The 15,582-nt window shown below is 42.0% G+C and overlaps 1 protein-coding gene across 1 annotated transcript in view; it reads right to left on the bottom strand.

Moving 5' to 3' along the window:
• Positions 1–6,366: 6,366 nt before the first annotated feature.
• Positions 6,367–15,582, bottom strand: part of igdcc4 (immunoglobulin superfamily, DCC subclass, member 4) — a gene marked incomplete at its 5' end in the record, with an annotated part of 30,760 nt that continues 21,544 nt past the window's right edge. Inside the window, 9 exons of the mRNA XM_071542600.1 lie at positions 6,367–6,912; positions 7,397–7,525; positions 7,629–7,860; positions 8,049–8,151; positions 11,227–11,361; positions 11,722–11,892; positions 13,479–13,606; positions 15,000–15,189; positions 15,452–15,553. Of these exons, the coding sequence (XP_071398701.1) occupies positions 6,367–6,912; positions 7,397–7,525; positions 7,629–7,860; positions 8,049–8,151; positions 11,227–11,361; positions 11,722–11,892; positions 13,479–13,606; positions 15,000–15,189; positions 15,452–15,553 (1,736 nt within the window). The remainder of the gene's footprint in view (positions 6,913–7,396; positions 7,526–7,628; positions 7,861–8,048; positions 8,152–11,226; positions 11,362–11,721; positions 11,893–13,478; positions 13,607–14,999; positions 15,190–15,451; positions 15,554–15,582) is intronic.

Consider the following 15,582-nt stretch of genomic DNA (forward strand, 5'->3'; position numbering starts at 1 on the left):
TAAAGGTCAAAGTGATGGGAATATGACAAGAAATAACCCAAGTAGGCAAGCTCCCTGGTGTCTTAAATGTCATTTTTTGTGATGGTAAATGCCAAGAAGAGAGTTCATACAGGGAATTTAATTGACTGATAAATCTGTGTGGTAAAGGAGACAAAAAGGAAATCCAAGTGAGATCAAAGGTACACAGAGGAACGCACAGTTTGGTAGAGATACAAAGAACCCCACTGATCCTCATTTTCATCTTTCTTTGATGTTTATTTACACAAGAGTAGTTTCCACAGACATCTTGAGAGTTGCTGTGAGTTTTGACATTTTCACATATGGTAACACAGTGGAAATACTTCTACAAACCACAAGCACTACCTAGCCTGTGCCCGATCCCTCCGAACAAGCAATGTTTCTGTCGCACATCATGGCCGAGGTCACCATGGCTAACACTGAGAAATCCATCTGTTGTTTTACAGACTGAGTAAATTGCACTTCTAGAGTTGACAGTCCAAAGTTGACAGTCCAAAGTTGCCCATGGCCCCAGTAGAAGTGCTAATCTATTAAGTGCTCCTACGATTGGCTCAGTGTTGATATATGTATATATATTGCGTCTTTGACATGAATGAGGTCTTGTTCGGCACACAATGATTACAAAGGTGTCAAAATAACTGCAGAGCTTCGCTGGTGGCACACGACCACAGAGTCTGTGCTTACACATTCTGAGAAGCACAGTTGAGCTGGTGCACAAAAAAAAAAAATAGATAGAAGTAGACGTACAAAAATGCACAACAATGTGACATCACTGGACAAGGCAGCTCACCACAAAGGACAGAGAAAGCCAGAGACAGAATACACTGAGTGATTTGTACAAAACTAAAAAGCAATATCATCTGTCCATAAGTGTTGATTTTCTTTCCAGAAAGACAAACATGAGGTTTCGTTTGACAACAAATGACACGTATCTGAGTCGGATATGCTGGCATGATCCTCTACAATTTTATGCAAAGATGGGGCACCTGAGTAGAGAAGAGACAATTATTTTTACATGGCTGCCTGCACTGAGAGGTATGACCTGCCTGGGGAGGACGTCCCTTTAGCCCCTTCTCCTTGCTTGGCACTTCTATCACCTGGGTTATATTAAAGTGGCATTCCACCAAAAACTGACTCTTAGGCTGTTATCAAGCAGAAGCAGACGTTTTCCTGTCTCTTCCCCCAGTCTTTTATGAGCTTGAATCATGAGTTCTCAAAATCAAAACTACATTTGCTGTAGAAATGCGAGTCAAAAGCATTTGGAAAGCAGCTGGGATAATCAAAACAGCATTACGTTCTGAGAAAGAAAGAAAGAAAGAAAGAAAGTAAGAAAGAAAGAAAGATAGAAAGATAGAAAGATAGAAAGATAGAAAGAAAGAAAGATACCCTTGTATAAGAGCTGAGTTACAGTATGTAAGGAATTGTACCTGGCAACAATGTCCAATAAATAATTTGAACGGAAGATGCTTTGGTGAAAAGGGTGGTTACCTCTTCAAATTGTTGTTCTAACAGGATCGACATTTACATTTTCTTTTTCATTATTCTGGATATTTAACATACATTCTTCCAGTCATCTAAGGCAATTGAATTTAATGACATCATAGGATTATCTTTTCACTGATTTTGAGAACCCATGCTGTAAACTCTGTCAATACTAAAACAGTGAAAAAGCTTGGGAAAAGTATACTATTGCCGAATGACAACCTAAAATTGAATTTTGATGGAATTCCACAGACCCCTTCCTCCCCTCGTCTGCTCACCCCTTCACCACTAAAGTACATGCACCCAGGCTATGGAAAACTCACTGTAATGAGCGATAATTCACGCTGAGGTAAAACTAAACAATCAGTCCATCCTGTCCTCCTCTACAAACTTGGCTCACAAAAACAACAGGATGCTAATATGTCCTAACCAAATGTGCAGTATCAAGAAACTGATCTGAATCAAATCAACAAGTTACCAACATGAGGTATACTATTTAATAAAACCATTACAAAAGGAGGATGCTATAAATGCAGTTATGAAAGTAATGAACATCTCTACGAAATGAGAGCAGTGACAAATTTCCCTCTGAGAAATGTCTGATTGCTCAAGCCAAAAATAGGAAAAAACGATATTCAAAGATATAGTGGTTAAAAGAATCAATAGAGCTCCTATACGGAGAGTGTACATCCCTTATGCTGGAGGCAGGTTTTATGCTAATCCTAGTTTTAGATCCTCGACGTCGGTTCCTCGCACCACGTAAATCCACTACTGCATCAAGACTTGAAACACAGCCAAAAATGGACATGTGATTTAACAGACACCTCTGTGGTAACATAAAAGAGAACATGAAGCCCCTAAGCTTAAATAGAGTATGTTATTGAAAACATACGCTACTATCTACACTGTACCTATTAACAAGCACCATTTCATAGCTCAGCTCAGACTAATTTCGATTTTGGTAGCTACAGTATCACACAGTCTAACTCCAGCATCACAGATGTGATGGACTTCACTTCAGCTTTAAAATTAAGACCCAGTGATGCAAAACAACCCATTTCCAAATGCTTTATGTGTCCAAGACGAATTAGTGTAGTGGTGTAGAGCATTTTTTTTTTACTTATGAAAAGTGTTAATCAATCCTTTCCGGTTGAGAAAAGAACAATAAATGAGGCCAGACCTGGACAGAAGAGCATTTGCAAATAATTGTTATAGTTTGCTTTTTGCTTTTTTTTGCTTGGGTGCCAAATGGCTCAGGATTGCCTGATATGACAATATGATGAGTGCCAAAAAGTTTAGACAACCACAGGAAAATATCTTAAAGTTACTTTACGTTTCTGTGACTGACAACTTATTTAATGCTATCTGAATATGCAGTAAACCCACCCATCTGGCAGTCCAAGCAGTTTTACAAACATTACCAACTGCAAATACTGTTATGAATTTCTAAATGTAACCCAGGCCTGGATGAAGCCTGTCAGAGCAGCAGGAACACAGCCTGGGCTTTTAGTACTCTTCTTCCTACAGTGGCCTGGCTAAGGGCACGACAGCCTTCACATCAGTTTGCTATATATTTGCTGAAAGTTAATCATGGCTGACCCGGACTGAGTGAGGTATGTTTAAAGTATCAAACTGGAATGCTTTTGAGAATATGCTTCTTTTTGGACTCTCCAATTGTTTGAGCAAATAAAAAAAAACAAAAAACACTTTGAGCCCTTTGGTGAAAGTAGCCGCATACGAGCCATCCTCAGGACAAACAGGCTTTCGAGGATGATGAGAAACAGTATCAATATAGAACAGTATCAGTAACTTGAGAACCTGGGTCAAATATATGCAAATACCTTTTGTGGTTTGCTTTAGCAAACCACAAAAGGTTAAGTACCAGATGTATACAGTTTGCCAAATAGCACAATACAGTGAGTGTCATAAAGTGTATAAGTTTAAACAGTAAAGTATCTAGTATACTTTTCTGTGATTTACAACTATCTGAATTCTCCTGATGTGGTAAACTTCGCCCATCTGGTACAGCAAACTTCTTCCAACTATTATTTGACCCAGGTCTGTTAAGAACACATTCACTTCTGTCCCTACATGACGACTGCTACTGCAGTACGCAATGTGTTTATCTTGTGTTGCAATGCTAACTACATATATGACAAGACTATAAAAATAAGTCTCTGTGAGGTTACAACCATGCACTTTGTTCAGAAAATCAAGAACAAAAATGGTTTTTAGAGCAGAAGCAATTATGTTGGTAAGAAAAATGTTGAGGGTGTTTTATATATGTAAGGAAGAACTATTTACATTTCTATTTCTGATGTGACTGAGATGTAGCTGGTGAGAGTTCGACACTTGCATGGACAGGGATGGAAACATGGCTAGTATGGAAGTGGTCTCCAAGGTATTTCCATCCCCTGGATGAGAAGAGAGCCACCTGAGAGAGGATGAGACATCATATACAACTGGGCCGGACTCAATGCACTTTCAATTCAGTCAATGTAGGAAGCCGATATTCTTCAAAATTAAAAATATTTTGCCGTTGAAAGGTTCCTATTGAGAATGTTCTATTATTATTATTATTATTGTCATTATTATTATTGTTATTAGTGTTGCGCAAATTGATGTGATTTTGATTTTAGTGAATTGAAAGTGAATTGATCCCAACCTTGGCATACAGTGAGGGCAGGGCTGCCATCAGAATCACACAGATACACAAACAATGGAGGACATAGCTAATCTACAGTTGATATCACCACTTGTCCAAAGGTTCAGAGTATCAGAGTAACCCTTGCCCAGTCTACCGCAGGTTAGAGATGAGCTGAGGTATTGGATGAGTCAACCATCTTTGTTGCCTCCCCTAGTTTGCGTCCTCAAAGGAGTCTGTTTTGTCAGGGGGCTCGAACAGGAACACAAGATCGAGTGACGCAGTCAATCGGATGACGCAGTATGAGCAGAAATCTGAGAAGAAGTTGCAACGCACCGGAGCGATGTCACTTCCCGTTTGACATAACACGAGAACATACAGTCAGTGTGGGACGATTATTTCTGCAAATACCAAAAGGCTGTGAAATCAGACGAGTTAAGAAAAAGATCTTAAAAAGGTGCTAGTTACACAACACTAATAAAACCACACTGGAAACCGTCCTGTAAAGAAATGAGGTAGTGCTGTTGATCAGGAGTAGGGATGCACCGATTCCACTTTTACACTGCCAGAGACAAATTCTTAGTACCGAGCTTCAAGTATTGGCTGATAATGAGTAGCAATCTGCTCCATTACTTGAAGAGTACAGATTTAGGCCATTAGTTTGGGGTCGGTGCACAAATTGTGATATAACACATTTTTCTCTAAAGAGATCAAACTCTACTTTGATTACTTTGATTTCTAACTTGGAATACAAGGCTCCTGGTAGCAGATTGTAGCATTTTTTTTTTACTGCATTTCAGTGTGGAATCGGACAGGATTGTGACCCTTCACTTAAAAGAATCCAGGAATTGCAAGCATTTCATATAAAACGGTTATTCTAACCACTTGACATTCAGAATGAAGGCTCCATTGTTATTATGTGAATTGCAGTTTCAAATTTTTTTTTTTTATTTTTATTTTTTTTTTACATTTAGCGAACTGGAAGCAAATTGACTCCAACCCTGCTAACGGCCCAGTATCTTGACAACAGTGTGGACATCGGTGCATCCCTAATTGGGAGCCAAATCAGGAGAGTGTTCTACAGATGGGTTGTTATAACATCTCCTCTATTTCTCCCACCAACATAATTAAACCAATACCAACATGTACATGTGAAGAGTTTCATTCCAAAATGAGATACCCACCATTTGAAAAACAGCAAAACTGCTATATGGCATTTTGGAATAGAATGCTTCATGTATTGTACCGTATCTGTCTCCTCCATATCTTTTTACACTTTGAATGTATTTTTTTCCCATTTTCCTTCATGTTGACATGTGTTTCCTACTTGTATTGAATATAATCATCTATATAAATATACAGAGGTTATAAATGCGCCTAGAATAATTAGGCACCTGAGACCCCCACGCTCCAGTCAGGAAATGTTAATCTGTGTGTGGATTTGTGTGTGTGCGCATGCATGCGTGTGTGTGTGTGTGTGTTTTTTGAGAGATATGATGGAATAAAGACATTTATGCAAGTGCATTAGCTTTCTGTGTGTGTGTGTGTATGTGTGTGTGTGTGTGTGTGTGCGTGTGTGCGTGTGTGTGTGTGGACCCTGAGACAGCAGGACGCTGGAGAGAGACACAGGTGTTCTGCACTCTCAGAGTGTGTAGATACTCTTTAAGGCTTATTCCTCAGTGCCACAGTAGAGTAGCATCCATACAACGAAGCCCAGGGAGACCGATTGAGCCCGTGGTTCCACTCCTCCCATCCACGATGATAGCCTGCCCAAGTGCTCGCTCACTCAAGGAACGTTCCAGGCTTTCTCACTCTTGAGTGGAACAGAGCCATGTGCGACACAGTGGGAATAGCCTCCTTCAATCTGCTTCCATCTGGTTGGTTAAGTCAAATCTTTTTCTTTTTTTCTTTTCCTGTGGGCAGGAAACAAACCCAGAGGAAAGCATGGTTGCAATGCAAGAGAATGCATACCCATATACTCTAGCTCTAAAAAATATATATACTGTATATACACACATATGAAACAATGGATTCAAAGTACCTATAAAAACTTAGCGAGGAAGAGAAAAGAAATCCAATAATGAGGTGCATAAAAATAATCCTTCGGGGTTCTTCCTGGGTAAATAAAAGAAGGGAAATCAGTCTGGTGTTTGTGTGTGTGTGTGTGTGTGTATGTGTGTGTGTGTGTGTGTGTGCAGGGGTTGGTGCCCTCCCTGCAGAGGCTATGGGCACAGGTAACTGTGTGCTGTTGAGGTAGAGTGGACAAGGCCGGAGCTGACAAAGGGGGCAGGGGAGAGAGGCAGCCCAGAGGAGATGGCCTTCCCCGGAGCTGAAGGGCAGTGTCTGGAGTCCCCATTCTCCAGGGGCTCCGGCCTCAGCTCCACCCGCAGGGTCTTGGGGGAGTGGAAGCCATTGGTCAACCCCACGTCCTGGTGCAGCTCTACGCCCGCGGTCAGCTGGGACCCCGTGCCTTCGAGCTCCCCGTTGTGATTAGCCACCGACTTCACCGGGGAAGGACCCAAAGGGCTTTGGGCCAGCAAGAGTTTTTCTAGAGGCTCCTCTTTTCCCGGCTGGCCCGGCTGGCCAATGGGCGAGTATCTGCCGTCGGACAATGAGGGTCCCCTGGTGTCGTCGGAGTCCTCCTCCCCATCGCTGCCCGCCTCCTCCTTCTCCTTCTCCCTCCCCGGATCCGACAGCTCCGAGTGAACGATGACCTCTGCCTCCACCTGGTTACTGCACAGGGATGTACACAGACGATCCTCCAAGTCCTGCAACAAAACAATATCAATGTCACATCTGGCCGTTCTGTGTATAGTTGATATTCCTGGGTAACAAACATGCCCATAACCTTCTATTAGGGATGGGACGATATGCTTATCTCACAATATGATTCAATACACAATACGAGTTTCACGATTCAATACAACCACGATACATTGTAATAAATAAAAGTTCAATCACAATAAAGTCTGACTGTGCAGAATTATGTTTATTTCTGAGCTACAAATCTTGTTACATTTTTGTATTGTAATATATTGAATTTCAACATATGGCCCCATCCCTACCTTCTATATATGTATATGTATATGTATACACTAGCTTGTTTTCAATACCCATCCTTAGAGCAGGTTGGGTTACATTTCACACACATATTGGGCTGCCTTTGCTCAGGAGCACTTTTGCAATGTGGATCACTGTTACCAAATCAACCTGCTTGTTGATAGATAACTGTATTTTGTTAAGTTAATTTACCTTGCTATTATCATTAGTTAGTATGTTGAGAGTTCCATTGATGAGCGTAGGAGATTCTTCTGTTATGGTGTCTCTGTATCTGGTGATTCTGTTGGCCCAGTTACGACTCACAGAGCCGTTCCAAGCGGCCTGCAAAAACAACAACACAAATGTTATTCCTCTATCAACAAATGTGAAAAAATAATGGAATCCTCCCCCTCCTCCTCCTCCTCCTCCTCCTGCAGGTTTTGACCTTGGGCTCAGCTGCGGGGCCGTCCTCCCCTGCCCCCGGGCCAGCGCTAGCCATCAAGCTTTGCTCCTCGGAGGGCTCTGCTAGCGACTGGCCGGGCTCCTGGCTGCCCGGGGGCATCAGCGTCTCCAGTTCGTGGCAGTCGCTGCACTCCGGCACAGTGGAGGGCACGGGCCAGCCCCCTCTCCTGTACTGGGGGGTCACAGCTGCGGAGTCCAGCCCCCCAGATACCTCCCTGTTTGGAGGAGAGATAGGAGGAACGATAGTATAGGAGTTAGGGACTATAGGAAACTGAATGTGAGACAAACCGTACAGTTGCTCGGGTTGTGATATGTAGGTAAGTAGGTCAATAGATACTGTAGATGGGTATATACTAGGGAAATGGGTATTGTGACTGATAAACAAGCACTGTTGTTACCATACCTGGCCTTGCCGTTGCGGAAGCTGAAACACATGCAGAGCAGGATGCATAACAGCCCCAGACACACGCCAACTATGATGCCGGTCACTGCATGGATGTCCAGCTCTGTACAAACATCAGACAACATGGATGAGGAGGAGAAAAGGTACGAATCAAGATAAATAACTATCTGGACAGCACAGAGCAGGGTGTACTTGGATACTTGGGGGCTGTGTGCATGTAAGACAAAGTTAAATAGTATTTGCAAATAATTCACAGTATTTGTTTTAACCTTTTTGGAGCACCAGCTTGATGCAGTTTACCACATCACAATAATTCAGATAGTATCAGATACTGTATGTGGTCAATCCCAGACATGTAAACCATATAGACTTTCAAACATTTTCCTCAATGGCTGCAAACTGTATTTCCCTATGTGGAACCCATTTAGTGCTCTGATGAGGTTAAAAAAACACTATGAATTCTTTGCATATACTATTTGGCCCAGGTCTGATGTAAAGAGACTGTCCTAGCATGTATTAATTTCTTAATTTAAGAAACTTCAAGCAGCAAAGAGGTACGAGGAAACATTGGGGAGAGCAGAGCTTCATTGATATTCAGTTATGAGGGTATCTTTGGCAGTCTGGCCACGGACAGGAGAGGAAACAGATGGCGAGAGCTCTCACCCGCCCACCAGCCACCTTAGTCTCATTCACACTGCATACTGGCAACACTATCACAGCCCATGTGACCAAAATAAACCTGTTACTCTGTCTTTTTCAAGGCACAGGGATTAGAGCCAGCGATGTGAGGGTGGGAGAGACACCTTCACAGGCAGGGTGAGATGCAAGCTTATTTCGTTATTCTACCCTCACACTTGGGTCAAATATTAGTGACAAATCATTCTCATTGTTTGTTTTATCACATCAGGAAAATGTAAACAATATCAGGTAATTGCTCAGTAACAAAAGAGTATACTCGACAGACTTTTGGATGCTTTCCTGTGGTTATATAAACCTTTTGGCAATCAAACCCCACCCATTTGGCTCTTAAATAGATAAAACAAAACAAACCCGTAATTTGTGACAATTTGCAACCAGATTGGTGCAGGTTACCTTATTGGGGCTGCTGTGACAAGTGGTAGCCTCAAGTAGACCTATACTTGTATGATTATGCAGTCACTAATAAGGATGTTCATGAATAGGCCTAATCAATGATCTCTCATTTAGACCTATTCTTGACTGTGTGCAACATCAATCAGTATAATTAAACTAAAAGATTAATTTATGGTGTGGAGTGTAACTGTTTTCTCAGTGTCTTGGTGGAAAAATGCTATATTTTAAGTGGACCATGTCAAATAGCACAATGTAAACATTGGGTTCAAGAGTGAAACTCTGTTTGAATTATTCCATATTTCCAACACCGGGATTAGAAAACAGCTGAAGTAGCCAGTCTGAGAAATTTACAGGTATTGTATCTCTGTATCCTGCAGCTCTATATGCGCAGTGGGGTTTGGTGAAATTTCTGGGACTGATAGGCCGACTCTACCAACACTACCAAGCGACCAAAGCCGCTTATACTAGCTGCTGGTCACAGCTAAAAAGTATTTATAAGTAGTACAGGTTGTGGTTTATGTTGTGTGCACAGCAGCACTCCTCTCAGGTGCCCATCTGAGCGCGTTTAAATGCATTAAGTAATTATACTGCACACTGAAAGACTTCACACCCATTAGTTTCAATGCTGAGTGGACTGTTTGCAAGTGCTGTTAGACCTCAACATCAACAGTGTCCCTGACTGAGTCTGAGGGGTTCATGTTGACTAATAGTTCAAGAATGAGTTTAGGATTCTGGATATATGACTCTGTATAAAGACAGAGGGGCATATAATTATTGAAGGTGATGCTTAAAGTTGATTGATGGAATTACAAAGTGCATAATGAGATAGCAAGCTCAACCTCAGATAGAGAGTGATATGAGAGTTGAGAAAGTGCTTTTCACAGCAATTCTGCAACGTAGAGAGAGCACTAATTCAAAGATCTCCCAGGGGGTCGCTGATGAGACCGTCCCTTTGATATCCACACTCAATTATCTCCTCAAAAGAACCCAGAATAAGAGGAGGGAAATAACAGTCTCCTGCAGCGCTAGCTGTCTTTACTGGCAGGGCAAATTACCCACTTTAATGCAAAGGTGTGTGTGTATGTGTGTGTGTGCAGCTGTGTGTGGAGTGACAGAAACGTGGAGACAGAAGGCCAGAAAAAAAATACAAGATTTACTGTCATCTTACTGTAAATGCTATAGGTCAGAGGTTCTCAATTGTTTTTCAGCCAAGGACCCCTTACAAGATAAAGAATATACCGGGGACCCCCACATTCTGATTTGTGATTTTGGGCTATATAAATAAAAATTGACTTGGAATAATCTGACGTAGCCTATTTTTTACACTTCTATAGTCTTAGTTATGTGAAAGAACAACACAAGAGAAATGTATTAGAAAGATATTAGATATGTATTAAAAATATTTGCACCATCTCAACACAGAATACCCATAAAACAATCAATCAATTAGCTGCAAGTAACACTGTACCTAAACAAAATATCAAAGGGAAATCAAGAGAAAAGTGCTAATTTGTGCATTTCAGAACATACACACACACACACACACACACATACATATCAAGATAAAGTGTTTCACTCTTAGTTCATACGTAATGATTGATAAAAGTCTAATCATAACAACCCTAACCCTAACCCTAACAAACTGAACACATGCCTGCATTGCAATTGGACTCATCCAATTAACCGCAAATTTAGACACTCTCAATCTTTCCAGGAGTTGTGACTTGATATCAGAAGACATGTCCTCTTCTGTACACTTCTTTTCATGGACCCCCTGGCAGAGTGCCACGGACCCCTGGGGGTCCCCGGACCCCACTTTGAGAACCACTGCTATAGATGACTGTTTGTGTTCTGTCTATGTGGACAGTGTCATGATTATGGATTGTCCTGTGTAATGTGGCACTTATGGTGTTGAAATGATAACAGAATATCCCGTTGTAGGATCAATAACGTATTACTACATCTACTGCTACTACTACCACCAATACCACAATTACTGCTACTAAGACTATTACTGGCATTATTACTACTGTTACTGCTGCTACTATTATCACGACCGCCTCCAGATGTGTCATTTGATGCTTACCGTATTTTTGAGGGGGAGTGTGTACGTCCTTAACAGGTGAGTAAGGCCCCTGCCCCACCTCAGTACACGCTCCCATCTTGAAGAAGTAGCGAGTTCCGCTGGACAAGCCCTGGACCTCCACACTGGTAATGGTACCTGAGAGAGAGAGAGAGAGAGAGAGAGAGAGAGAGAGAGAGAGAGAGAGAGAGAGGGAGGGAGGGAGAGAGAGAGAGAGAGAGAGGGGGAGAGAGAGAGATTTTAACCAGATCCATGGTCCTTCACACGGTTCACATTTTCTTGAACATTTCAGAAAAACAAAGGGAAATCATTCCACTTGTTTCAAGATCAAGGAAAGATCTTTATTCAAGAAAAAATCCTGAAAAGATGAGTTGCACTGAAACTAAGTGAAATGATGTCACCACAATGGCAGGCCTGATTCGAGAATAGGAGTTTAAGATGAATGTGTTTTCATGCTATGCAGAGCCAGTGCCATGTGTCATGCCAGGCAGCACCCACCATCCTGAGAGAGGTTCTTCCACAAGTGTTCAGGCTGGCTGAGGTTGCCGCTGTACAGGATCATGTAGCTGATGATGATACCGTTGGACTCCAGCGGAGGGCGCCAGCTCACCAGCACAGAGGAGGAGTCCAGAGCGCTCAGCTGCAGCTCCTCCGGAGGTGTGGAGGGCCCTGGAGGACAAGGGAGGGGGTCAGTAATTAGAGCCCAGAAATGAGGCACCGCAGCTGGGGAACGTATATTGTCTTGGTGGGGGATTTGACATGTCATGTGCCAGCCATCTGGGGCCTCATGTCCCTGCCACCTGGGTACAGGAGAGGTGGAGGGGGGGCAAGGGGGAATGGGCTGGGGCTCAGGTGATGATGCATGGTAGTGGAGAGAGTGACGGGGTGACTGGTGGTAATAACGCCATTAAAAGCGGCGCTCTCCTGACTCGCCCGTCCTTGCCACCGCTTGGCTGACGGAAGGAGAGAGCTGCTGGCCGACATGAGGGCCACCTCTCCATCTGGGTGTTTTATTACAGCCAATTATCAGCCGCTGATGCCAACTATTAATCCCCCTGTCCGCTGGCCAGCCGCGATCACACTCGCTGAATAGGCTGATCTGCACGTGTCAGTGAGCACACATACACACACACACACACACACACACACACACACACACACACACACACACACATACACACATACATACACAAACACGCATGCATACACAGGCATACACTCGCACACACACATGCACACACACATGCATTAGGGTTTGGGTTTGGGTTTAGGGTTTTCTGCAGGCTTGAGAAATTTAGACTTTTTGAAACCTTTTTAATGCTACCTGGAACTGAATTTAAGACCAATTTATAAACTAAAATAAATAAGCAAAACATAAATAAGACAAAAACATACATTGTACAACTGTATTAATATAAGAGTGCACCTGTCACTGCATGGTAAAAAAAAAGTAAGGCCCAATATCTATATGAAAACTTATTATTAATACTTTATGAGGTCTTAAATTTAGGTAATTTATTTTTTAGACACGCACCTCTAGCTGTACCAAATAAAAACCACCACTAAAATTCTGGCCAATGCCACATGACTAAAATGAAGCAGCTCTTGAGGTTTACTGACCATGCTTCCTCTTTTCCAGCAAAGCCCTGCATCATCCCCACACAGCTACATATCACATCCACCCTTGGGAGCTGCCCAGTACAGCCACAGTTTTTCTGCTGTTTGCCACAGAGTAGCTCCCCTTGAGCAGAAGGGGGTTAAGTGCCTTGCTCAAGGGCACCACAGTGGTAGTTACTGAGGGAGGGGATGTGGTTTTCATTCATAAATAACAAGTGCGTGAGACAGACTTGGATGGCCCACTCAAATGTATTTCCTGACCAATTAAATACCATAAAATGTGTTTTTTCCTTATATCATAGTTCTACATGAGTTCCAATACCCTCTACCCTCTACCCCTTCTCTATACAAAACCTATGCTGCTGATTACCAAACAAAAGGCTTTTAAAGGCCATAAAAACCTGGAGGAAACTTTGTTTTCTATGATTATCGAATGGCGTCCTAATTGGAAGTCTTTTCTGTTTGCATTTGTTTTCAGTTTTTCCTTTGTTATGCTTTATTTCTTTGTATGTCTTTCCTAGCAATTTAATGTCAATGTAACATGTAAATGTAGACTCTATACAGAATTCTGTCTTTAAAATGTGAAAATGAAAACAACCTTATCTGACAAAAGAGATAGGAGCACTCTACAGACTCACGGTCAGACAGAGTGGACTCCTCCACGGTGCCGCTGAAGGGTCCGACCACGTCCACTCCGTTGGACTGCACTGCCAGCTCGTAGCGGGTGAAGGGCTTCAGCGCCCCGAGCAGGATCTCCTGAGCAGAGCTGCAACACACACAGGGAGAGGGAACGATCGAAAGACCTGTGAGTATGCAGTGTATGTTTTATATTATGCATTGATAGAAGGAATAATTTACTTTTACTTTAGTAAATCAGTGGAACTGAGTGTGACCCCACTACTGTCACTGTGTAGACTACAATATTTTTTATGACCTTTTTATTATTTTCAATTATTACCAATACGGTACTATTTGTAATACCTGCAGTATGCCATTTTACCCATGTCCATGCTACATAAGAATCTTGCTTACCTTGGACATTGGTGTGGTGACTTTTTTGTATTTATGTAAAGTAACATAAAGTCCACTGTTAGTGGTGGAAAGTAACTAAGTACATTTACTCAAGTACTGTACTTAAGTACAATTTTGAGGTACTTCACTTGAGTATTTCCATTTTATACTACTTTGTACTTCTACTCCACTACATTTTAGAGGGAAATATTATACTTTTTACTCCATTACATTTATTTCACAGCTATAGTTACTAGTTACTTTTCAGATCAATATTTTATATTTAAAACATTTGATCATCTTTATAAAACAACTATAAAATAGCATTGTTATAGATTAGACTACCCAAAAGTATAGCTAAATTGTCAAGATTAGCTTCACGTTGACAACTTTAAAATGCTGCTTACATGCACATGTATGTCAATAAATCAGTATTAATATTCCAATAATTTCTCTCTAAATGAATGCAGGACTTTTACTTGTAATGGAGTATCTTTACATTGTTGTATTGCTACTTTTCCTTAAGTAAAAGATCTCAGTACTTCTTCCACCACTGTCCACTGTCTATTGCTTGTCCTGCATTGTTTTCTAAATGTGAGGTCTTGGAGTTGGAGGTCTGTACTGTGTACGATGTTAGTTGTTTTTACAGTATATCCCTAAAAAAACATCACCAAGACAAATTTATTGTACTGGGCAAATAAAATTATTATGATTTAGTTTAGTTTATTTGTGCAAATGATAAAAACACTGGAAAAAAGAGAGACAGTAAAATAAGTACGAACTGTGGAGGCGACACCCGAGAGCACGAAAACAACAATACCTCCAGAATGCCTCCAGAACAGTAATTGTTTTTTGTGTCCCAGAACTGTGACCTATGTTTTATATCACACAGTTTTGGATTTGCCGCAGTGGAGAAGACGTGGTGATTTAAACACACACTGGTCTTCAAATAACAAGAGGTGCACTTGAAATGTATATTTTTTTCATTTGAATCTCGAATGTGAGAGCTGGTACTAACTGCCAAACAGTCAAATAAGTACGACACTCTATGTCTGAAGTGAAGTAAATTCTGAAAGAAGTCCAGGGGCAGTGCCATTTATAACATTATACGTATGATTAAGTTTCAGTTGTTGGGCCTGAGTTCTGACCTGGTGTGGTAGGAGACCAGTGAGGCGTTGGTGATGCCCGCCGGGCTGCAGCGCACTGTGTAGTTGATGATGCGTACGTTGCTGAACCGCGGCTTCTCCCAGCGCAGCCAGATGGAAGTGGAGCTGTTGGCCGTGGCTTGGACGATGCTGGGGGGCAGCGGAGGGGGGCTCCCCATGGGCGGCAGTGATGCTTTAACACATATGTGCACATGAATTGATTCACTTTTGTTTTGATTCCAGGAAAATTCAATTGTAACTGAGGTAAGGTTCATATATTACACGTTCAATATGGGGTTTAAGGGCCGCTCAAGGATACAAAAAAACCTGATCACCAACACATGCTCTTATGTTCTCAAATGCTCCAATGTGCACATACACACACACACACACACACACACACACACACCAGGCATAGGTATGGGCACATACACACATGGTAAAACAAATCTTACGTCTATCATGGCCCTTTTCTGTCCTTCCCTTCCAGACAGCAGCTGCTCCGTCTGCTTGCTTGTTGAAAGCCCAGACTCTCACCTCATACTGCCGGTCGGGCACTGGCACACGCACACAGGGAGAGCGGGAG

The sequence above is a fragment of the Centroberyx affinis genome, unplaced genomic scaffold (assembly GCF_046629955.1).
Source record: "Centroberyx affinis isolate AG114_WGS23_722 - 3 ecotype Tasmania unplaced genomic scaffold, CSIRO-AGI_Caff_v1 ptg004132l_1, whole genome shotgun sequence".
Classification (NCBI taxonomy): Eukaryota; Metazoa; Chordata; class Actinopteri; order Beryciformes; family Berycidae; genus Centroberyx; species Centroberyx affinis.